General features: G+C 33.2%; 4 protein-coding genes across 5 annotated transcripts; 1 reads left to right on the forward strand and 3 right to left on the reverse strand.

Annotated features, from left to right (window-relative positions):
- Positions 1–1,100: 1,100 nt before the first annotated feature.
- Positions 1,101–3,287, reverse strand: LOC106767287. The gene is made up of 3 exons (XM_014652143.2): positions 2,966–3,287; positions 2,301–2,363; positions 1,101–1,278 (listed from the first exon to the last, which is right to left on the reverse strand). The coding sequence occupies exons 1-3, from the start codon at positions 3,098–3,100 to the stop codon at positions 1,192–1,194; spliced, it is 285 nt and encodes a 94-aa protein (XP_014507629.1). The 5' UTR covers positions 3,101–3,287; the 3' UTR covers positions 1,101–1,191.
- A 950-nt stretch (positions 3,288–4,237) lies between these two features.
- Positions 4,238–4,675, forward strand: LOC106766651 (stellacyanin-like). The gene is made up of 2 exons (XM_014651365.1): positions 4,238–4,370; positions 4,449–4,675. Exons 1-2 carry the CDS (start codon positions 4,238–4,240, stop codon positions 4,673–4,675), a joined length of 360 nt encoding a protein of 119 aa, XP_014506851.1.
- Positions 4,676–8,033: 3,358 nt separating this feature from the next.
- LOC106768558 (ethylene-responsive transcription factor CRF2) lies at positions 8,034–9,666 on the reverse strand. Its single transcript, XM_014653779.2, has one exon. It carries the CDS (start codon positions 9,313–9,315, stop codon positions 8,389–8,391), a length of 927 nt encoding a protein of 308 aa, XP_014509265.1. The 5' UTR covers positions 9,316–9,666; the 3' UTR covers positions 8,034–8,388.
- Positions 9,667–18,387: 8,721 nt separating this feature from the next.
- On the reverse strand, positions 18,388–22,723 carry LOC106768557 (probable inactive receptor kinase At4g23740). 2 transcript variants are annotated; one of them, XM_014653778.2, is made up of 4 exons: positions 22,384–22,723; positions 22,188–22,294; positions 20,443–21,770; positions 18,388–19,411 (listed from the first exon to the last, which is right to left on the reverse strand). In XM_014653778.2, the coding sequence occupies exons 3-4, from the start codon at positions 21,674–21,676 to the stop codon at positions 18,732–18,734; spliced, it is 1,914 nt and encodes a 637-aa protein (XP_014509264.1). In that variant the 5' UTR covers positions 21,677–21,770; positions 22,188–22,294; positions 22,384–22,723; the 3' UTR covers positions 18,388–18,731. The 2 variants fall into 2 exon arrangements, with proteins under 2 accessions (XP_014509264.1, XP_014509263.1); XM_014653777.2 differs by having other exon boundaries at positions 22,188–22,299.
- Positions 22,724–23,607: the final 884 nt, after the last annotated feature.

A 23,607-nucleotide genomic window follows, 5' to 3' on the forward strand; every position in this document is an offset into this window, starting at 1 on the left:
ATATAAATTTGTGTATAAGTATTCTACGGCTACATTTTAATTTATTTTCTTTTCACTTTTTACCTGTTTATTATCTAAATTACAAATGTATCTAAATCAAAATTAAAAAGTATTGATTTTCTCGTATGTTAGTAAAAAATGAATAAATTTTTATGTTATGTTATTCCATTCCAATAAAAATGTCTTATAATACTAAAGTGTTAATTTTATGATACTAACAGAGATACTCTCATAAAAATACTGAAGTAGTAACTAATGGTGGCAACACATATGCTAATAGGATCTATAAATAGCTTTAATTTGAATTGGCAATACAAGAAGTAAGCGTGATGTGATATTTTCGAATGTCAAGGTGTGGTTGTGGAAATGGAGGGCTTAAGGACCATGGTTATTACATTACATGTTTCTTCAAAAGCACTGAGTGATATCTCTTTGAAACGTGAAGTAACCACAATAATCCAGAGAAACGGTAAATATTTTTGTTTTCTGTAAGTTTCAACTTGTATGAATACTTGTCATGGTGTGGTATTGATGAATCATCATACGATCCTTGAAATTGTTATAGGTATGTAATTTTTGTAAAAGTTAACAGAATAGCAGTGTCTCGTGAGTTTTGATTCGTTTGCCTTTTAAAACAGGGGAACAGATACGTAAGAAATGAAGAGGTTAAAATAATAATAGAATTTTGGCTTAAATAAAATGAATGAGAGAGATTGGAATAGGCAAACATAAGATGGGTTTCCGAAACATACGGCCCACAAGAGAGTGGTTTTTTCCTGTTTTGTCTCTCCCCCACAAAACAACTCTAGTCACCTTTTTAAACGCAACACCCTCTTCCCACGCAATCACATTACCTTAACACAACACAAATCCCACCCTCTTCCTCTTATTCTCTCACTTCATCTCCCTTTTCCTTTCTCTCTCTCTTACGCACCAAATAGAGAGAAAGAGAAGCGACTGTAATTTGGAGATGGCAGCTGTTTGCAAGCATTCTTTGGGATTGGGAGTTGTGGCCATGGTGGCCGCTCTCATTCTTGCTCTTTCAATGCCTGCAGCTGTTCAGGCTCAAACTGCAGCCCCTGCACTCGCCCCTTCCAGTGATGGTACTTTTCTTCGTTATTATTAACTTTTCCTCTCACTTCTTCCCGGATCTACACTAATTTCCTCTCACTCGGTGAATACTTTCAAAAACTAAAACAAACAACTACTGTACACACCATGAAAAATATCAGCACCAATGTAATTTGCCATATTTTCAACTGTTGCTCGAAATTTATGCTGTTACAATTAAAATTTTATGTCAGAGCACACTTAAGTAAGAACAACAATGCATAGGATATATTATGAACTTGAATTGTTGTATTTTTAATTTCCGAAGCAATTAATCCAATATAATAAAAAGTTCAATCAAATAATTATTTTTGTGTTGTATTGTAATTCAGGGTCGTCTATCGATCAGGGGATAGCATATACGCTGATGTTGCTGGCTCTGGTACTCACATACATCATCCACTCGGCCTAAATTTCCTCGCACTTCTGAATTAGGAGCAAAAAGCAGTGTTGTGTTCGTATGTAGGGGGAGAAGAGGGGGATGTAATGCTGCTCTGAGTTAGAAGAGTAGGTCTTTCGTGTTTATTCATGTTGGGCCATTTAGTGGCTAGTGTTTGCGGTCGGAACAGATTTCAGACTTAGTTGTGCTTTTCTCTTGCTAATATAATGGTTATCTTGCTTTTGGCATAATGAGTGCATAGCTGATTGACTAAGAACAATAATCGGCAATGAATTTACAATTCTGTAATTCTAGAAATAAAAAATGACTAAAAACAATTAACTAGAAACACATCATCAATCAAATACAAAATATTTTTTTCTTCTACTAAACCGATAGAAGTTCTCTTATAAAGCCAGAGAACCCATCCATTAAAATGCTATATTTGTATTCGCAGTTAACTAGAAACACATTTAAACAGGTCATACATTCCATCCCATGTATCAAAAGGGTTCAGTGTCTAAACTGAACAAGGTAAAGTGGAAATGTTTGGTTATATTAACCCCGGGTCATAATTCCGATTAAGGTGGTCAGGTTTAGGAAAAAACTTCCACAACATCCGATGATGAGAGATGCAGTGCAAGCAACTTAACCTCCAACTCAACTTACACTTGAAACCAAAAAATTGTCTAAATCAAAATTATTTGTGAATATTTGAAATTCAAATTTGAAACTGAATAGCTTCTGGTACATAAATATATGAATTAGAAGGCACTTGTGAAGCAATGATGATAGCAATCTATAATCAAACCTTCTGACTACTGGGTTCAGTTTTCTGTTTTTCTTGTCCAGCAAGGGAAAAGTTCTTCACTTTCTGTCGAGGCAGAAAACGAAAACCATTTAAAAAGCAGAAGAAAGCACAAATATTTAAACATCCGCAAACATAAATCAAGCAATCAAGTTTGGAACATCAAGGCAACTCCAAAGTGAGTAATTATGCTGAATCAAGAAAATACACATTCTGATCAAGTGCAACTCCAATAGAAATGTCATACAAGAACTTACACAACCGAATGGAAGCGTAAAATAAGTAGTTTCAGTTATTAATAAGAAAATCATTAGTTGACATTTCATCACATGTATGATTGGTTATGTATGTGTACCTACCAAAAAAATACCAACTCTTAACTTTTCCACTAATGAAAAAACAAAACCTGCAAATCGACAAGCGCAAGGTTTCTCAAAGAAGAATAATTAAAAGTAAAACGAGAAAGGAAGAAATCGAGAAAATATAATGTTTAAAAAAACACAAATTCAGCAATTCCTTGAAAAGAAGTGTCGTCGGCAGGCCAAACAGTACAATTTACTTGTAATCGTCATGATCATTCGCTAGGATAGCATCGAAAGAATGGATATAAAAGGATTAGAGGAAATTCGATTCCCTAATTAAAGAGTTGGGTATTTGAGAAAGAGTACCTTGGCGAGGACGCAGTCGCGCAAAGAATGCAAGAGGAGAAGGCATTTGTTTTCATCGTAGGGAGATTGAGTGACGCAGTTGAGAAGAGAAAGAGCTTCCTCTGCACACACCGGTTTGGCTCCGCTTTCTTCCATCTTCGGTTTTCAATTAGGGTTTTAGGGTAAAGTGAATGTCAAAGTATAACCCTCCGAGAAAAGGCGAGGTTTTTCTAACGCGGCAATTGGTATTTTTAACAAACCACGGCTACGTATATATACTGCTCCTGTGTGCTCCGGCGGTTTTTTTGCCACTCTTCTTAGTTAGGTTTTAGTCTGTCTGTTTCTATGTGCAACATTTTGAATAAAACATGGAAAGAAAATACTACTTTACATTTTTAGTTTAAAAGTTTAACGTACAATATATTTTTCGTTCCTATATAATAATAGATGCTTAAATTACATTCAAATAATTTAATTACGGTTATCGTCATCTGATTACTAACTAGTTCTAAATATTTATTACTTAATATGTGGTGTTTGTTAGATGATGAAACATTATTTTAAATGAAATTTATATAATAAAACATCACAAATTAGTGCTAATGGTATTGAGACGGTGTTAGCTGCATAAGATTTTACTATTCAAACGAATTAGAAAAGATATTATTAGTCTCTGCGAATAGAAAGAGATTTATACTAATTATGGGTGAAAAACCCATTTTACCCCTCACAAAATGAGGAAAAAAAAGTAAAATACAATATGATAGAACCGATTCTAACAATGTTGTATTTGATTCCAAATTCTTTGTATCCAGTTCTAGCGCTTTGTAATGAGTTCCATCACTTTGTAATTGTCAGGTAAAATTAGATCGAATCTTACATGACAATTTTTTGACACTAACTCTTCTGAGAAAGAAAAGGAAATTGGTCCAAATAAATAACTAATTTTGAAACTGAACAAGACGACCTTCTGACAAGCCTTATAAACCTTATACGTATATATATATTATAAGTTGATGTTTTGTATAATACAGTTAGAATCTCGCGAAAAGGTAAATTAGTTTATTAAGTAACGGCCAAATACATTAAAATAAATGATTATTATAAGTTGTTGTGTGTTTGGGGTAACACTGAAAGCACTCCCATCCCTTCAATTGGAACAGAAAAAGGTATCATAACATTTAAGTTAACCAACAAAGAACACTGAGAGAAATTGGAAAAGAAGAAACAGAAGAAAAGAAAATGAGCGCGAAATTGCAGCTTAGTTTGTTGATGTTTGGGAGCATTGGGTCGATGTTGTTGGAATGTGTGAGTTGCAAAACTGTTCATGTTGTGGGAGACCAATTGGGCTGGAACATCCCCAGCCGACAAAATTTCTTCGATGATTGGGCTAAGAAAAAAACCTTCGTCGTTGGTGACCGGCTTGGTATGTTTTAGCTATATTCCTTCAAACTATTTATTAGATAAATAAAATTTTAATTAATAATTCAATTTTTATATGCAGTTTTCCAGTACCACCCTGGTCTGGACACAGTGGTTATGGTAAATAATAAAGAGGATTACGAGAATTGCATAACGAAAAATGTAATTGAGACGTATTTCAATGGAAACTCAGGTCTTACTTTGGAGGAAGCTGGTGACTATTATTTCTTCTCTTCTGTTGGTAAGCATTGCGAGGCTGGCGTAAAGCTTCACGTCACTGTTACTAATCCCCTCAAATTCTCTCAGTAATCTGCTTCAATGCATATAATATTCAAAATTATCTATGTACTTTACATTATTTTTACTTTTAACCCTTTTTATGTACACGTAAAACCTCCCATGCTACACTCCTTTTGCCATAAATTATAGTTACATCTTTTTTAAAATTTGACTATGAGAAAATGTTAGATGGAAGATATTTTGGCATTGTCCCGAGAGCAAATAAATGGAGTTTTGTTGTTTGCGTGTGTTAAAAGACGACATTAATCAATGAAAGGAAGTATGGCTGGAGAGACAAAGTTCTGAGTATAGCATTTATTGTAGATGAACGATACGATGATGCTGATAAATGCAAACATGCACAATGCGAAGCCGCACACCTAATTGCTACGTACTCCTATAAATGTACCATTGTGTGACCCAAAACCCAACTGGGCCTCCCTTGCCCATCATCTGTTCCAAAATCTCACTCTATCTTAGATTGTGGGCCAGGCCCTTCACTTTTCACGCAATCCACACATGCACTGCAATTGCAAATTCATCTTTCTTTCTCATGACCACTCTTACTATAAAAACTACTATCTCAAAAAAAAAAAAAAACAAAATTGTACACATTAGTTCTACTTTTGTTGGAAGTTAAACACATAATTTATAATATATAAATACGTGCAAATCTCATTTTATTAACAAAATTAAGTTAAGTTTAAAGTTTATTTCTTAACCGTTTTTATTAATAAAATTTATTAATAAAACTTGAAGAGGAATTTTTATTGTTTATGCTGAAATGAGACGAGGATAACCGCTTGTGTGTTAACTCTGTGTCAAACATTCTACTTTATCCACATTCCCACCAATCGATTGGTCAAAAGGAGATGACTTACAAAATACATTTCGACACTCAAGTTAAATTTTTTTTTTATAGGTCTTTCATAACTCAATAGTGGAAAAAAATGTCTTTATCTCCAAATTAAACCCCTACTTGTAGAATTTATAAAAATACGATCAATTAATTTATATTTTAATAATAATTAATACAAATTTTAATCACCTAATCATAGTCATTATAACATTAATTACGTCTTAATTATATTTAACGGTTATCAGATCGGACGATCAAGAGAAGCTTTTCTTCTCCTCCATCCACTCGATTTTGTCCCTCAACTTGTCTTCCTTATCGGTTATCTTCAAGCCTACAGTGATATTTATTTTCAAGAAAAAATAAAATTAAAAATTTGGAAGGTAAACCTTACAGGACCGCTGTGTCTCGAGGGGAGTAAAAATATAATTTTGTACAGAAACAAAATAATTAAAAGAGTAAAGATTATCTACAATTTTCTTATATCCCTTTCTGCTTTTTCATGCGGTTAATAGCAGAGCCATAAAAAAGTATTTCAAGCATCGTGCCACTTGCTCCTCTCTGTTTCTGTCAGAAAAAAAAAAACAACAACTGCACCTGGTCGGTTTCCTTATTCAAAGGCCAAACCAAACCGCATTTCCATGTTCGCTTTCTTTCAAACACTCAAATATTTCTTTCATTTCATACTCTTTTACGTGCTTATCACCAAGATTATAAATATTAATATAATTTTTCGAAATACAACTTTATTCAGTTATCCTAAAGATTATTATTCTCGTTTTTAAGGCTCAGTTCGGCCAAAACTGAAAATGAAAACGGAAAAGAAGCTCTCGACAGTGCGTTTGGTAGGACTTTTTTTCTTTCTTTTCATTGCTTTTAGCATCGGAAGAGAAGAAAATAAAGTTAGTGATAGAGTTTACTTTCAGAGTTGACAAGATGCAATGTAGAAAAAATATGTTATACGTTAAAAAATTAAAATAATATAGTTTTTTTATATGTGAATCGTACTGGTGTCTAGGTATCTATCAGGTGATTCTTCTTGGAAAAATAGATTTATATATTTAAATTAAGTTGAGATATGGTGTGGTGCAGAAATTAACGAAGATACGTTATGAAGGAAAATAGGATCGGTAGCAAATTATTCTGGTAAGAAAGGGTTTGAATATCCGGTGAAGTGTGTAGGTGACAGCATTAATTTCACTCAAGCAAACACTACAATAAACAGTAGAAAGATTTCTGAGCACATCTACTATACGTTCTATTCTACAGTTTATGTTAGGTGTCGGCGTTACTTGCCAAATTCATTTCAACATTAAAACTTTCAAAAATTAATATTAATGTAATCTAATGATTTTAGTTTATTAAATACTGAATATTTTGTTTAATTGAAACATATATGCACTTAATAAAATCAATCTGTATATTTCATACCAACATCATACATTTGGTTGTTTGTGAATTTAAATGGTTTAGTTTTATTAACCACATTAGGCCAACATTATCCATTTTAACACATTTTAAATTTATTTAATTAATCTGAAGTCTAAATCTGCCTGAAGTTGGCTGTTAAAAATATAGTAATAAAATATCTTGGTTTCAAGTTTTATTATTATTTTTAATTAGATGTAACTATTCATAGCACTATTAGTATTTTAAAAAGTAACAAAATAGTTATATCCTACTTTGTCATTATATGATATCTTTTACGTTCAAACATCTCCTTTTTTCTTATCAGCGAATTTCTCCTATTTTTTTTTAGTCACTTTCTTTAATAAATACCATTAGTTAGACAAAATTTAAAGATTAGAGGTAAATTTAATGGCTTGCACTAGACTTTTTTTAACGTATATCAGAAAGATAATAGTAAGCCTTGTTTTCAAAAACGAAATCTCGTAAAATATGCTTATTTATATATTGCACACTTTTATATAAACATTTGTTCATGGATGGTAAATTAATTATCTTAGAACAATAATCTTGAACAAAAAAAAATGACGGAATAACCTACAAAATGGAACATTATTCATTCTATCTACGCCATTTTTTTGATATATATTTACACGCTTCGACAGTTATAAGTATAGATGATACATTACGGAATTAGAAAAATAATCATTCATTAAAGTGTCTTATGAATTGCATAATTAGTTATTAATTACGTAATTAAATGTTATTTGTTGTATTTTCTTTATTTGATTCTATCACTGAAAATGTTATTTTCAAAACATTTTTTCACCGTTGAAGATTTGTTTCATATTCATTGCAAAGTTTAAATAAATATTCATGATTTTTCACCACAGTCCATGTATATAAATTTCTTAACATTCTACCTAATAACATGACATATTCCTATATTTTTAAAATATATGTTTCATGTTATTTAAAAATGTATAATCTATGAGATGGTATAAAGTGTTAAATTCTTTTGAGGTGAATTGTAAATAAACAATGATATAAAAATTAACCATTGTAGCGAGGTAAAGACAAAATTAAACGGTGTAGACGAGTAGCTGGATGCATGAGCAATGGCTGTTTGTTTTAACCTGCAAACTCGTGTACCAAGAAGGTAAATAACACCATTTGCTGGTATAAATAAATAAATAAAACAAAACGACTAACTTATGAGACAGAAGGATTTTATATATATTACAAGACACAGAACAGAGGTGGCTCCGTGGGACGCACGGTTTTACGACCAGTGTTAATAAACATATGCTGGAATAGAAAATGTCTCTCCTTACAGCCATGTCGATCGAAAACGAGAAGGAAAATTAAAAGGAAAAAGAAAAACATGTTTTTTTTTTTTGCCTAAAACCCCAGAAAACAAAACTGATAGCAACCATTTGGTTGTTGGCGATAGAATTAGAAGACGAAAATGGTGTCTGAATCAAAGAGCGACAAGAGGATCCCAAACAAACAAATCCCCAATGTCTTGGAAATTATCGCACTCTCTCTGCCAACTCGTAAACCCAAAACCCAAATCTAAATTCTCTTTCTCAGTAACAAAGCATCCACTCAAATCAAATTCATCGCCCAAGAATATACCACTGCTCTCTGCAACGTTCTTATCGCACTCGTCAAACATATCCAAACTGCTTTCAAATCCGAATACAACGTCCTCAGGAATACCAAACACTGACTCATCTTTCAACTTACTGTCCTCCGAAAACCATGAATGTTCGCACTCGCTCGCCGGACCAACCGCGTCGTTTGCGGTTACCGACTCAGCTTCCTCGGACGCCCAACAGCACCGAAGAACTGAAGTAGGGGAACGCAGCTCCTCGCTGGGAGACTCCTCGCCGGAGCAGTAACCGCTTTTTCTGTCCTCCGCCGGGGGCGTTATGAAATTAGTGAGCGCGTCGGCGCCACGCAGCTGAATGGCGGCGTTGTCGTACACAATGGCGGCTTCTTCGGCGGTGTCGTAGGTGCCCAGCCACAGCCGCACGCGGCGCGACGGGTCCCTTATCTCCGCCGCCCACTTCCCCCACGGCCGCTGCCTCACTCCGCGGAACTTCCTCGCCCCAGTTCGCCGCCGAAGCGCCGGAGCACCGCCTGACTTTACCTTTCTTTTCCTGGAAACAACTTTGACTCCGGCGCCGTGGATGGTAATCTCGTTGACGAAGCTTTTGACTCGGCGGCGCGTGGAGGACACGGAGGGCTGCTCGTCGTCGCTGGAGGAGTCCGTGGCGTCGGCGTCGGTGACACGTATCCGCACGAGTTTGGGATGGTGATGGTTTTTCAAAAGGGTGTGTTGTTGGACGAGGAGTTTGGTGCGGTTAAGGTGTTGTGTTTGCTTGATGGCAGACGAAGCCATAACAGCATTGAGGGTGACGGTGGAGGGAGTCGGTGAAGTGAAAGAGAAAAGAGAAAGAAAAAAAGAGAAAGAAGGAGAGAGTGAGAGAGTGAGAGAGATTCCTTGGAGAATGGAGAGAGTGGACACGAGCGGAAGGGATGGGAGAATATAAATAAAGAGGGAAAGGAAAGAGAGAAGACGTCAGAGAGAAGCTTAAAAGGGAGAGAAATCAGAAACGTAGCGTCAATATGGGTTAAATAGTGTTTCTAAAGTTATTAAAGAACGAGAAGGTTCAACGAAAGTTACGTTTAAAAGGAGAGAATAACAGCGTGCATCACTGCTCGCACCAGCGTGGAACAAAAGAGATGTAAGAAGAAATGTTGTAAGCTTAGAACACAGCACCCACCACATGTACCCTCTGGGACGAAGAAAAAGTTTACATTTTTCCGCTAAAGATATTCAATTTTAACAGTTTACATGACAGGAAAAAGGAATAATATACCTGCTGCAAAATAACAAGATGAACGGTGGTGATATGAAAGGCACAGTATGAAAAGTTAAATTTGAAGAAGAAAGGGAAGAAAATCTGTGAAAAAAGTATTGTTTCTTTTGTTACCTGAAACCTATTTTACAGTAGCTAGGTTCCAACAGACCTATGAGTTACACTTACACTGGGTTTAAATGCCATCTATTTTAATCTTTAATGTTTTTTTGGCTTAACCTTTGGTGAGGTGATACATAGGAAATGTTGCAGAACTAAGGCAAATAATAAAAGGACATGTGGGGAAGACAGAAGGCACACCGATCACGTGAGGTGAGACACTTTGGCTCAGGTCAGCCATTCTTTGACTGAAAAAGAGGTCTTCTTAGTTCTTCTCTAACGGTTAATTCAATTTCATTTTGATGCCAAAAGAAGCACGCTCAGGAAATATTTGTTTACTTGTATGCATGGGAAAATGGAAAATTATGTTGCTTACTCGTATGCATGCCTTGAGCCACAAAACAAACAGAACCTTCTTTCCTATGCATACATACTATCATATTCATAAAGTCAAATCAAATCACCACCTTTATTTTCAACACTTTTATTTATTTCAATATTTCAGATTTTACATAATATTAACTACTTTTTATTCTAATCTTACTTTAATCCTATTTGTTAATAAATTTCATTTACGTATTAATAAAAAAGGAAATATGATATTTTATAATTTTATAGTGAAGGAAAGAGTTTGACCGCAGTCAACAGTTGAAGCAAAAGAGAGAATGCGAATGATGTGGGAATGATTGAAAATTTGACAACGGAATGCTACGAACAAGGATTACGAAACAAAGAACCTCAATAATTTACTGCTCTCCTTGATTTATCACTAATTCATTATCCGCAACCATTTCATTACTCCTGTGTCAGAACACTATGCAAGTTGCATTCTCATTTCCCTATGTAATTCAAATGTTTTTATTTAACAATAAACTTCTTTTAACAACACTTTTTTAACAACTTTTTGACAATGCGTAGTAGTTTGTGATTAGTTCATTTTAAATATTTTTTAAACATAAATTCAAATAGACCAATAAAATAATGACACGTGTTCCGTTGTTAAAAAAATTGTCAAAAAGTGTTGTCAAAATATTATTGTCCTAAATAAAATATAACCATAAATTCATTAATCAATAAAAAACGATTTCATAACATGGTAAGTTGAATAGTTTGCACTAGTAGGGAAATTTTTTTCACGTATCACAAAGTCCATCGTCAGTCAATTGTGTTTCTGAGCAGATTAAATTGAATTAATATTTTATCCAATATAAACAACATGTTATATCCAATTCTTTTGTTTTCTGGAAATATGAAAAAAAGTAACGTACATTCTTATTTTTGGAAGGCTACAAAAATATGTATGAGTATGTTATATTTATATTTTATATTTATCCCATTTAATTTTTTATTTTAAAAGCTGGGTGAATTATATGTATAATCTCCATTACAGTTCTTTTTATTAATTTCAGATTTAAAATTTATTTTCAAAAATGTAAACGTTACTCCATCACTTAGGCGGTGTTCTGTTTAGAGGCGAATGCGAGCGATGAAATACAACACGAGTGTTGTTCGGTTTCGAGGATTTGCGGGGATGGAATCAAGCGGATTTGCAGGATATCGGATTTTTCTATCACTCGCTCAAATGAGATGATTTGCGGTGAATTGAAGCAATTGTCATGTTTGCCCTTTGTATACCACCTAAAAAAATTAGGTTATTTGATAGCTGGATATGCGGTTCCAAAAATGCTGTATCCGGATCCACTGCATAGAAGAAATTGAGCTAAACGTACTATTCGGTTCTGGGTCTGAGTATTTAGTTATAGGTCATAGGTTTGTTTGATTTTGTAGATTCACGCAGTCATGCGCTGGTTACCCACGTTTTCCTTCACGCCCTCCGGTTCCTCCTCGTCTTCCTCAACCGCCTTCGCCGACCACCGTCGGAAGGTATGGCTGTTCGGTAGTTCATCCAAGAAACGCGTCTGCCAACGACGCCAGGTGGCACGATGATGATTCTCCGCCCTTCCCTTCCCCGATACACCCCAGCCCTTGCCCCTGCCGGATCTCCCCGCTTCCTCCGCCGTTCTCCACAGAGACGGCGAATTCCGTCTTCCCTCGCCCAAGGATGCTACTACAGCCACCACCTCCACTGGCTGTTGGATGCGGAGGTCGATTTTTTAATTTGTCTTTTCTTTCCTCCAACTAGTTTTATTTGTGGCTTTTCAGTTTTTGTTAAATAATTAATTGATTAATGAATTTGATTATTACTGCAAAGTTATCTAACACACATCACACAAGCAACTTCTTTCTACCTTCTTCCCTTATTAATTAATTTACCAATTTTATTATTTTATACTATTTGACTTCAAATTTTTATTAATTAATTTTATTACTTATTTCTTCAATTAGCAATTCAATGGATTGTATTAAGCTTTTTGTTTTAAATTTTTTGTTTACATTTGACTCGTTTAATAAGAAGGCTAAAAGGGTTTTATTATGCTAATTAGGAATTTTGGGAAGAACAGTGGAGTCAAATTTCGTGTTAACATTTAAAAATTAATTCATTTTTCTAAATTTCATTATTGTTACTTTTTAAAAATTAATTTTAATTATTATTTTTAATTTTTTACTCTTTATAAATATTTTTACAATTAAATATAAAATTAATAAATAACATTTTATATCACTTTAATAATTAGGGGAATTTTGGTAATCTTTAATTTCTACTAATTAAACTAATTTTTTAAATCTGTCGTATCAATCAAATCCTACACTAATTTTCACAAACTTTACCCTCAAATCCACTCTCAATTACCCACAAATNCACTAAAAAAAACAACAACAAAATTACCTTCAAGTCCATTCAAATCATCTCCCCCAAATCTTCCCATCCAAACACACCATTAGAGAAATTTATCTATAATACAGTTTTGAGTTACGTTTTCAAAATTTCAAAAACAAACTTTACTTGTTTCAAAAGTTAAAAGGCTTAAATACCTTCTTTATTTATATTTTCTTGAATTTTATTTAATTTTATTTTGAATGTTCTGATATCAAATTTTACAATTTATGTTAATTTTTTCAATTTTCATTATGTCATCTAAATATTTAACAATATTATGTACATGTTAACAATATTTAAATGAACCATTGGATTATTGTTTACATAGTCGTCTTCCACAATGAGAATTATTTACGCTGTCATCGAACCACGCTATCAACCACCATCGAAGCCATTACCGGAACAACTCTGTGACGCATCAAATTCACCACCATCGCAAGTGTAACACAAGCCAAGAGGAACCACAAACCACCTCGTGCTACCAGCGTCTTCATGTTATCTTTTCCACTTGCACTACGAACCACTATCAGCTTTCAATGCAAAATGTGAATCTATTTTCTCAAAGCTATCGTAAACCAAACATAGCATAGATCAAGTCAAACAAACATGAGACAAAAACAATGATGAATCACCAATAAAACGTGACAACATCTTAAGCATCTATTCAACCACCATTAAACCCTAAATCACAAAATTCCAATCGTGAGCTTCATTGGATGAACCAGTTCATGAATGCAACTCACTCCGAACAATCAACAATCATAGTAGCATCAATGTTGTGCCACCATAAACGTGAAAATGTGACCAATAAAAAGAGCAAATCAAATCATTTCGTAACCTAGACGAACAAGATCAATAACCTCTCTATGGTTTGTTGAATCGGTCTTGTCAGTTGCATAAGCAAATCAAACCCTAAATCACAAAACTATCATTGCACCCTAAATTACAAAACCCCAAATCATGAGTTTCACAAGATGAACCACCTCACGAACACAACTCACCACGAGCAATCAACCATCACAATAGTGCCAATGTTGTGCCACCACAAACCTGAATATGCAACAAATCATATATGTATATGTACCACACACACAAAGAACACTTGCATCACAACCCAAATCGTCAATTGTATAAGTAACTCTCGCTCTAGACAAACCACGTAGATAACCTTACATTAAACACTCAAACATGTTTAGTACACTATTAACAATTTAAATGACGTTGTGAAAAAATATCAACCTTAACAAATTATGAAATTTGAAACTATATTGTATATAAAAAAATAATCACATATAAAATAAAATTGAGGAAAATAAAAACAAAAAAAGTATTTAAATCAAAATTAAAATTATAGGATTACCTTTCTTCACACGACATTAAGACATTATTTTAAAAGTTATATTTATATGTTATTTTAATAATAAGTAAGAAGTAAAAAAATATCAAGATTTGAAATAAACATATTAATATGACAAAACGTAAACAAAACATAATTCAATCTCCCTGTCCCTACTGTATTTTGCATATTTTAAATTTGTTTTAAAATATTCATTTGTTTAAAACTGTTTTAATTATAATATTTTTTAAATTGGTATGCAATATATATTTTGAAAGGGTATTGACTTAACATTTGGTTTTGTATATTGTTAATGTCGTGCACATTCAACCAGTATAGTAATGTCACGCAAATATTTTTATTAAATATTGATTGTGGAATTAAGATTATATAATTAAATAACAATATTCGGAAATAATATGAAAATATTAAATTAAAAAAAATAACAGTAAAAAAAAATGATCAGAAAATACAGAAAATATAAAGTTAAGTTTATTGTAATTAATATAATGATAAAAGTGCGCTTCATTTTCTTTTTAGTTTAGTTCGCAAATTACTAATTAAGAGGCTAATAATCAATATATGAATAGTAAGACATGTTTGGATAAATATTACTTACATACATGAGAATAAAAAGTGCATTAATACAAATTGCCTTTTCTTTGTTAATATTATTTTTTATAGACAAGATAAAGCCATTTGTGACCTGCACCAATAATTACTTATATATTAAAATATTGTCCTCCACTTTAGTTTTTTTTTTTTACAATTAAGTATAATATTTTTTGAAAAATATTTATCCAAAAAACATCATTTATAATTTTATTTATCAAACACATACTCTTTTGTTATCACTTTCTGTCTGTACTGCTATTTTTGTACAATAATAAATAACAAAATGGTCGTGTTAACAAACCTTTTCAATATATAATGTTAAAATGATAAACCATGATGTTGGTTTTTCTTCTGCGAATTACTGGTTATAAGACATGCTATTTTTAGTATTATAGATTTCGACATGAAAGATTGAGAAATTAAATACTTGAAAAAACTTTTTAAAATAAGTTAACTATCTGACTTATTGTTCATGGTGATTATATCACCTTTAAAATAATATAATATTTACAACATAAAATTAAAAGTGTTAAAATTAAATAGAAATACGGGAAACGATCACAGCCACAGAACTACAATCCATTCTCAAAGGTAAAAATAGTCATTGAATTTAAAAAAATAAAATTAAAACATAAAATAATGAATTTCAAATAAAAAAAAGTCGATGTCAAAATAACATGATCCTAAAAATATTCATAAGAATGGTATATTATGTATAATTGACATACTCAATAATTCAATAATCAAGTTGACTTGAACGAAATTTGACCTAAGTTGACTTGAATAAAAGTTGACCCGAGTCAGATTAAACGAATGTTGACTTAAGTTGGTTGGACTAAATAATCGAGTTGAGTCAATTAGGTCAAAAGTCAAACCAAGTTGGCTCACATCAAAGGTCAAGTTAAATTGGACTAAATCTGATATCAAGTTTAGTGAGTTAAGATCAAAGATTAACATGAGTTGATTCAGTGGATGAATAAAATGGAAGTTTTATGAATAAGTTGAGCGGCCATATGTTGTAAAATTCACATCTATAATAAAAACATATTAGTGTTGAGATTTTAATTTCCTTCACTTTTGAGTGGATTTCAAATTTGGTTTTTTGAATTATGTGCTTACAAATTTCAAATTTATTTTATTTTATTTTTCATCTAAACAATTCATTTTGTTTCAAAAATTTACAAATTCTCGAAAGAAATGAATTACTGTAAAAATTACCTTATTTTAATACACTATAAAAAATATAGTTTACTTTCCTTTATTACTTCATCTTACTTCCTAAATATGTGGGCACAACTTTATCTACCAAATGTACCGAAAAGAAGTTTATCTGAGGTTTATACATGTCCTACAAGAACACGTTAAGGGCCAAGAATACTTGGTACAAACGTATATAGCAGAAAGATTTACTGCAACAGAATAGCATCAGCTCTCCATTAATTTGGACGATACCATGTGCATGCAGCGAGCTGCACCATCTGTCATCTGGCTACATACATATATATATATATATACACCAACCTTTCAAGCACATCAATTCCAAACATACATGTCTGATAACCCCAACTACTTGCCTCTGCACAACATTAAGGATGTTCTGTAATAAAATTCAAATGTTAATTACACCCCCACTTCTTCTACACTTAATTAATCAAATAATTCAGCATGGATAGCAAGTTCATTGTTGGTTTAAAGTCTTGCAGAAAGATTCTTTATTATATTTTATAAATATCATATATTATAAATATGATTTATTTCTAGTTAATTTGAAATGTTTGTCCATAAGATAATGTATAATGATAATGCTAAGAAGCTCTGTATGATGAATTGTGAGCTTGAATTGCACATTTACTATGAAGTAGTGTATACATATGGTTATTTCTTTCCAATAATGCATAATTTCATTTATTAGAGTCTGCATGAAACATTGAATAAGAAAGAAAGTATCATTTTAAGCATTAGAGTGTAGCTGACAGTTGAAAATGGCCTTAGAATATGAGTGCCCTTTCCTCTTTTATCTACTCCAAAAATCTAGGATGCAAAGAGATGGCATCAAGATCTCTTATGGGGTAATTTATAAAAGTTGGTGGAAACATTTAAATACCTTCCCAATGACTGTTCAGTAAGTTAGGAAAAAAAATTTAACATGGACCTTCATGTTAGATACACTTTTGACCAGAGTAATAAATATGGAAAATTGAAAATGTGATCTAGCTCACTGGATCTGCTTATCCAAAGTTAGCTGCACCTGTAATTAATACCATCTTTACCATCCCATGCACATTATTCTAACAAAACTTTCTAACTTTTTTCCAACCTTCCAAAATTTTCAATGCATGTTTCATTCAACATTCGCATACATGTTTTAGATTTATTTGTAAGTTGCAAAGTTAATGATGATTTCAAAGTTTAAAGTGACGATTTTTAGTTATATAAAAACCGTGATCTTTTCTAGAATCAGGAAATTAACTTAAATTTGGAGTGAGTTTTGCTTTTAACCAAACTTTAAAAAAATGTTAACAAAATGTTAAAAAGAAAAGTTATTTAGATACTATGATAGATTTATTGAAACATGTGCAAAACATAGTACTAGAGGAATGGAGTTTGTGGGTACGTAGTTATAGCTGAATCAACATGTATGGCAACCCATCATGAAATGAGTCATTTACTGCAATCCAAATTCTTCATTCCGTGGTTTTCTTTTGTTAGAGTTTCCTATTTAATGTTCATTGTTACAGTGAGACACTGTTTGAAGGGCAGGTTAAAATGGAGAGATAACTCTTCTTCTTCTTTTTTTCTATTTTTGGGGCTACAATTTTTCTTCGGGTGTCAAAATCTAAGAAAGTCAAGTGACGCAGCTTTGATCGTGTTTTTTTCTTCGACTGTTTTTGTTTTTAATTTCTAAAATTGTTTCTTTATTTGTATTAATTATTTTTAAAAAAAATTGTTTTAATCGGTTCTTCTTTTCATTTTCTTACTAATTTGTATATCAAATTTTAAAAACAGCATTTTGATGATAAAATATAAGATTTATAAAGTAAAATAAAACAAGAAAACAAAATAAGAGTAAAATACCCTAAAACCTTCATTTTCACCAAAAGTTTAATATTTTTCCTTTTGATAAAAGGGACCTCCAACATAACGTAATATGGCCCACGTTGGTGGTTTTTATTAGCCTTTTGCTATCTACACTCTCCCCCTAATTGCTAAGTTCCACTACCACTTCCTTGTTTGTATTTTTAAATTACTTCAGTAACCATAATTTTCTCCCTTCTCAAATCAACTTGTTACACACTCATCTTTTTCCATTCAATGTCCTTTCTCTAAGAAGTTGACTATAATCCAAATCAATATTTTATTTTTTTACGTAAAATTTGTAATGTTTATTTACAATTTGTGATGTAGCTTATAACATTTAAATTTCTTACACATGGATTTTTTTTCAAAATTTGAAATTCCTCAACTAATCTTGTATTGTCAACGTCACTATAGTATTTTTTTTTCTTAGTTTTTCCCATATCAGGCAAAAATCTTTTCTCATATAACTCATATTAGAGCTACATATTTTTCTCTAATGTTCACATAAAAGCGAAGGAAATTATTATTATTTTTTTAATTTACAGAAATTATATTAATCATCCACTCCAATTCTAAGAAAGAAAGAAAAAGGACCTTATTCATCATGTAATAAGCATAAAACATTATAACATGATTAAAGACATTCTAGCAAAAGAAAAATAATTCAACAGACAGTTGAGAGAATGTTATAAAAAAGGATTAAGTAAATTTCTGAAAAAATTCCTATATAATAAAAGAACAGAGGTAATAGTTGTTAGAGACCTCTTGCAAGGGAAAAACAACAGTTAAAGGTAAAGGTACACCTTCTTAGTAATGGCTGTCTCAGTTCACACACACAAAAGGAATGCTTCACATTATGACCACTTCTTGCTATACCAGGGCATGGTACTCTTCTACCAGGGTCAAATCAGTTAATAATTAATCAACTCAAGCAACTTAAATATCAGAAAAAATAATAGTGATAATAATAACCACGCTCTAAAAATGGACAAGATACACTGAAATCAAACAAAGGTGACACCTTTCTTTCATTCACTTCCTCTGGGGAAGTAGGAGGGAGTGGAAGGAGAGTTACCACTGTCACGTTGAGACAATTTGAGTTGTTCAGCTTGGTTCCCAGACGATGAATAAGGTTCTGCAACAATCTGCCTCACATTTTCTATCATCTTGACAACTTCAGACATCCTAGGCCTTTGATCAGGCATCCTCACCACACATGACATGGCTATCTGTAACATTTCCACCATCTCTTCTTCTATGTTTGGATATCTCATCAGTTCCACGTCAAACACTTCAGCTGTCCATTCCTCACGCACAACTGAATGAACCCACCTCACAAGGTGGATAATCTCATCACCACCAGTGGTGTGGATAGGGGATTTCCCGGTCAGAAGCTCTAGCAGCACCACACCAAAACTGTAAACATCTGAGGGCTGTGCTGCTTTTCTGGTGTCTGTCACTTCCGGTGCCCGGTAACCGGCTGCTCGTGATATTGGTAAGGCCAGTGAGCTTGATATGGTTGCCAGACCAAGGTCAGACACACATCCATAATGTTTGGTGTTCAGAAAGATGTTTGAGGATTTGATGTTGCCATGTACCAGCTTGCCACCGTTCTCAACATGGATACGAGCAATTCCTCTTGCAGCACCTAAGGCTATTTTCAACCTTGTATCCCAATCTAAAGGCACCCTCTCCTCTCCTCTCTTGGCTGAAATTTTCAGAAAGAATAATGCATTTTACATGTAAGGAAAGTGTATAAATAGATGTGGTTAGTTGTGTAATGTGTAGAATGTACTAAATTAGCATTTTCAAGACAAATAGTTTATTTGCATCGTTTGAATCTTGACTTCTTTTGAAATGCAGCATGTTCAGTATTTGAGTGCTTGAATAACTTTAACTACCATTTGTAAATAATATGAAGTCAAATAACAGTCACACTTCAAAACATCATAACATACCAATAAGGATTTGATTTGCACGATACAAGTTAAAATGAGAGAAATCAGAGAGAATAAAATACGGTAAATGTATCAGCACGTTATGGAAGTATATGCTCAAAGTTTAATGTAGAAAAAGAGAATTTAATTCATTTGAAGTAAAATTATGTGTGATTTATTAGAAGAAGACGTAAAAGGAAGTAAAGTTGTATTCACTGATGATTTCAAATGAGTTAACTTTTCAATGTACTTTAATTTAAAACAATGAAAATACCCTACTTTCTCACTTTACAATCTTTATTTTAAATTAGTCATAAGAACTAGAATTCGGTCTTGGACTTTACACATACAGGCATGCTTGTCAGTGACAATAACTAAGTTATAGGAATGAAGATGTAACTGAAGCTATTTGATAATTTGAATAATCAAAAGACTCGTTTCTACCAAATACTTTAGTTTAAAACCATGGAAATGCTTTACTTTCTCACTTTACAGTCTTCATTTTAGATGAGTCAAATTCACTGGAAGAAGGCCAATGAATTTCGAAAAAAAGTGTTTAAGACTTCATATTTAAACACTTAGAAATGCTTGTCAGGGACTACAACTAAGCCAGAAATGTGAACATGCATAGAAGCAATTTGAATAGTCAACACATCCATTTTTATGACGAATTTTGCTCATCTAAATTGGTGAATTTGATTATACGTATCTTTACTGACATTTGATTTAAGTGCATTATTGCAAATTAGAACATAAGTCAACTGCAAGACAAATTGCCATGAGCTAAAACAGTAGTACGTACCATGCAATATGGAAGCTATGCTCCCCTGACTGTGATAATCATATACCATGAGTTTCTCATCTTTGGAATAATAATATGCCTTGAGCTCAACAACATTCTCATGCTTAAGACTTCCAACAATCTCCATGTGCTGCTCAAAATCCTTCTTCCCAGCAGCTACCTCCTTTAATCTCTTCACAACAACCGTGGTAGCATCTTCTAGTATTGCCTTGTAGGCAGTTCCAAACGTTCCCTTTCCCAGAACCTCAGCGGAAGCCCTCAACAAATCCTCCAAATCAAAGGCATAATTACATCCCTCAAAGAAAACCAGCTTATTATTTGCATCCTGATTCCTTGAGACAGCTTTCTCAGGAGACATTTCTCCCTTGTGCAACTTCCCACCGAAGGTTTCCTCATCTTCCTCACCTCTTCTTGAGCAGCACACAAAAGTCAAAGAAACAAAAGCCACGAGGCCTAAAACAGCAGCAGCAACAACCACTCCCAACAGCGCCGCCTCACTGAGCTTTCTACGCCTCCTGGACTTCAAAGCCGGCTCAAAAGCGGGCTGAGGTGCCGGAGAAACTGGGGGAAAAATTCCAAAGGAAATGTTATTCCCAGAGAATGCAGACTCAGGAAACCTCAACAGAGATTTGGGCACAGTTCCCTGCAAATTGTTGTTGGACAGATTCAGCACCTGCAATCTTGACAAGTTGAGTTCAGGAATTTCCCCGGAAAGAGAGTTGTTTGCAAGGTTCAAACCAGAAAGCTGAGGCAAGATGTTAAGGGAGACAGGAATGCTGCCATTGAAATGGTTATTGGACAAATTGACGACAGTGAGGTTCTTCCAGGCCGAGAAATCAGGCAAAGGCCCAGACAAGTTGTTGAACTGAAGGTAGAGGAAAGACAAGTTCTTTAGATTGGAAAAATCAGAAGGGAAAGGCCCAGATATCACATTGGATCTGAGGCTCAAAGTTTGCAGTGCTGCGAGACGGCTAATAGTGTCAGGTGGAATAGTGCCATGAAATCCAACCCCTGGCAACCTAATTGCAATTACTCTGGACCTGTCTTCATTGCAAGTCACACCAGTCCAAGAAGCACACATGGGGGAACTCTCATTCCAATTCAGAGGCCTGGAAGGAGGGAACTTGTTCACAAACTCAAGCAACGCCTCCTTATCTTCAAGAGGTTCACCACTTCCTTCCCACATAACCAAACACAAAAGGGAAATGGAACATAAAATGGGTAGAATGTCCATTTCAAATTTTCCTTCCACTCCCGACAGCAGTAGGAACGAGAAGTTTCTCCTGCTACCTTATTTACACAGCAACACAAGACTATTTCTCCACAGACTGAAACGAATCACGGCAAGATTGTTAGTTTAGACAAAAAAAGGCACCATTTCCCCTTAAGACAAAGGGGAAACCCGAAAAAGAGAATGAAAATTGAAAAAAAGTGTGGAAACTGGAAAAGGAAATCAGATTCCTAGAAGATTGTCTAAGAAAGTAGAAACGGACACTGAGAAACTTGTGCATAAAAGAATGAGCTTGCAGGCTGTGTTTTTAAGTTAACAAAGGGAAAAATAATTTATTTAATCTGTTTAAAAAAAAAAATAAGAAAAGAAAAGAAAAGTAATAATATGTGTTCAACTTCTGGCAGGTATGGTGCATCTTTTGGCTCTTTATTCTGTAGCAACTTTTCAGAGGAGACGGCGAACAGAGGAAATTCAAATTTTATAGGAAGATAAAGGAAGCTGAATTAGAACTCACTTGGCTCTAAGCCACTCTATCTTCTTTGCAGATCTGATAAAAGAATGTCCTCTTTGTCCCGCAAAAGAAACAAAACAAAACACCCTTTTAAGTTTAACCTTCGGCACCTGCGCTATTACAAACTCAAATACGATAATTAAATAGCATAGAGAACGGGCAAAAGAGTTGAGAAATAAAAAAAAAAAAAAAAACCTACGAGATGTGATTTTCTAAGGAACAATGCTCACGGTGCTCTGAGGTTAGCAAGCTAAAAGTTGCACCTTCCAATGCAAAACGAAGAGGGGCTAAGCAAAATGCGATTTTGTCAAGGGTAGAAGAATGTGCGTGGAAGAGAGACAGGAAATTTTGAGGAGCATTCAGCAACGGCTCTATTTGGAGCGGTGAGTGTAACTGTGGGGAGGAAAAATGGAACGTCTGAAACAGTAACAGATGCACGCATGGAGCTTAATGGCTATGCCACTAAGTAAGAAGTGGAGAGTGAATGCGGAGAGAGATTGGAGAGAATAAGGATTAACGTTGGAACAGAAAACCGCTGTTCCTATGTTGATGGGGATATCGGTTTATAGGGATCACTGACGTGGACGAATTAGAGATTGACATGTGGGTCCCTTCTTATTTCCTTCGGTTTTTTTCTCCCGATTGTTTAAGATTATTATTAGATTCTTAATTAATTACAGAATTAAACTTTGGAGTTGATATCTATATCTAGTATATCTAATCAGAATGTAGGGGAAATTGTGTAAAATTGCATTATGGGTAGTATTTTAGAATAAATTAAGTATATATTTTAAAAATTCAGTTAATAATCTGTTTGACTTCTTTTATTTTAGTCTACAATAGTTTATTTTTTAAAATATAACTAAAAATTTAGTATGAATTTTACAATTTTGCAAAATGTGAATTATAACTATAATAAAATATTTTAAATATCATCTTACTTTTTTTTTTTTAATTTGAAAACTTCTATTGCTATTTTGTGATTGCAAAATGCCGCGGTCAAATAATACTGATAATACAACTTTAGCCATTTAATAGTTTTTAATTATTTATATAAACATTTTTTTAAACTATGAGTAAATGCTATTTGAATTGATTCTACGGAACTTTTTATATTGAAATTAATACAAATTCTTGTATAGAGTTAATATATTAACTTTTATAATAAATATTAAAAATTATATTAAACGTTTTGCTATTGAGAATTTAAAAAGAACACAATGTTAGGTTGGTAAGGTGAGACAGGAAAATGGGTTATCAAATCTATAATAATCCTGCTTATTATACATTTTGAGTTAAAAAATAATATTTGTTTTAAACATGGTTAAATTGAACTTAATTCGCTTAACTTATAAATTAAATGAATATGAATTGAATTAAAAATAAGTTAATTGCTAATTCATCAATATCAATCTTAGTTTTT

The sequence above is a fragment of the Vigna radiata genome, chromosome 7, assembly GCF_000741045.1.
Source record: "Vigna radiata var. radiata cultivar VC1973A chromosome 7, Vradiata_ver6, whole genome shotgun sequence".
Classification (NCBI taxonomy): domain Eukaryota; kingdom Viridiplantae; phylum Streptophyta; class Magnoliopsida; order Fabales; family Fabaceae; genus Vigna; species Vigna radiata.

Coding starts and splice junctions, on each gene's coding strand:
- LOC106766651 (XM_014651365.1), top strand. CDS start 4,238: ATGTTGTTGGAATGTGTGAGTTGCAAAACTGTTCATGTTGTGGGAGAC. Junction 4,371..4,448: donor CGTCGTTGGTGACCGGCTTG/GTATGTTTTAGC, acceptor TTTTATATGCAG/TTTTCCAGTACCACCCTGGT.
- LOC106767287 (XM_014652143.2), bottom strand. CDS start 3,100: ATGGAAGAAAGCGGAGCCAAACCGGTGTGTGCAGAGGAAGCTCTTTCT. Junction 2,364..2,965: donor GCGACTGCGTCCTCGCCAAG/GTACTCTTTCTC, acceptor CTGCCTCGACAG/AAAGTGAAGAACTTTTCCCT. Junction 1,279..2,300: donor CTGAACCCAGTAGTCAGAAG/GTTTGATTATAG, acceptor TAATTGTAACAG/CATAAATTTCGAGCAACAGT.
- LOC106768558 (XM_014653779.2), bottom strand. CDS start 9,315: ATGGCTTCGTCTGCCATCAAGCAAACACAACACCTTAACCGCACCAAA.
- LOC106768557 (XM_014653778.2), bottom strand. CDS start 21,676: ATGGACATTCTACCCATTTTATGTTCCATTTCCCTTTTGTGTTTGGTT. Junction 19,412..20,442: donor CATAGCTTCCATATTGCATG/GTACGTACTACT, acceptor TGAAAATTTCAG/CCAAGAGAGGAGAGGAGAGG.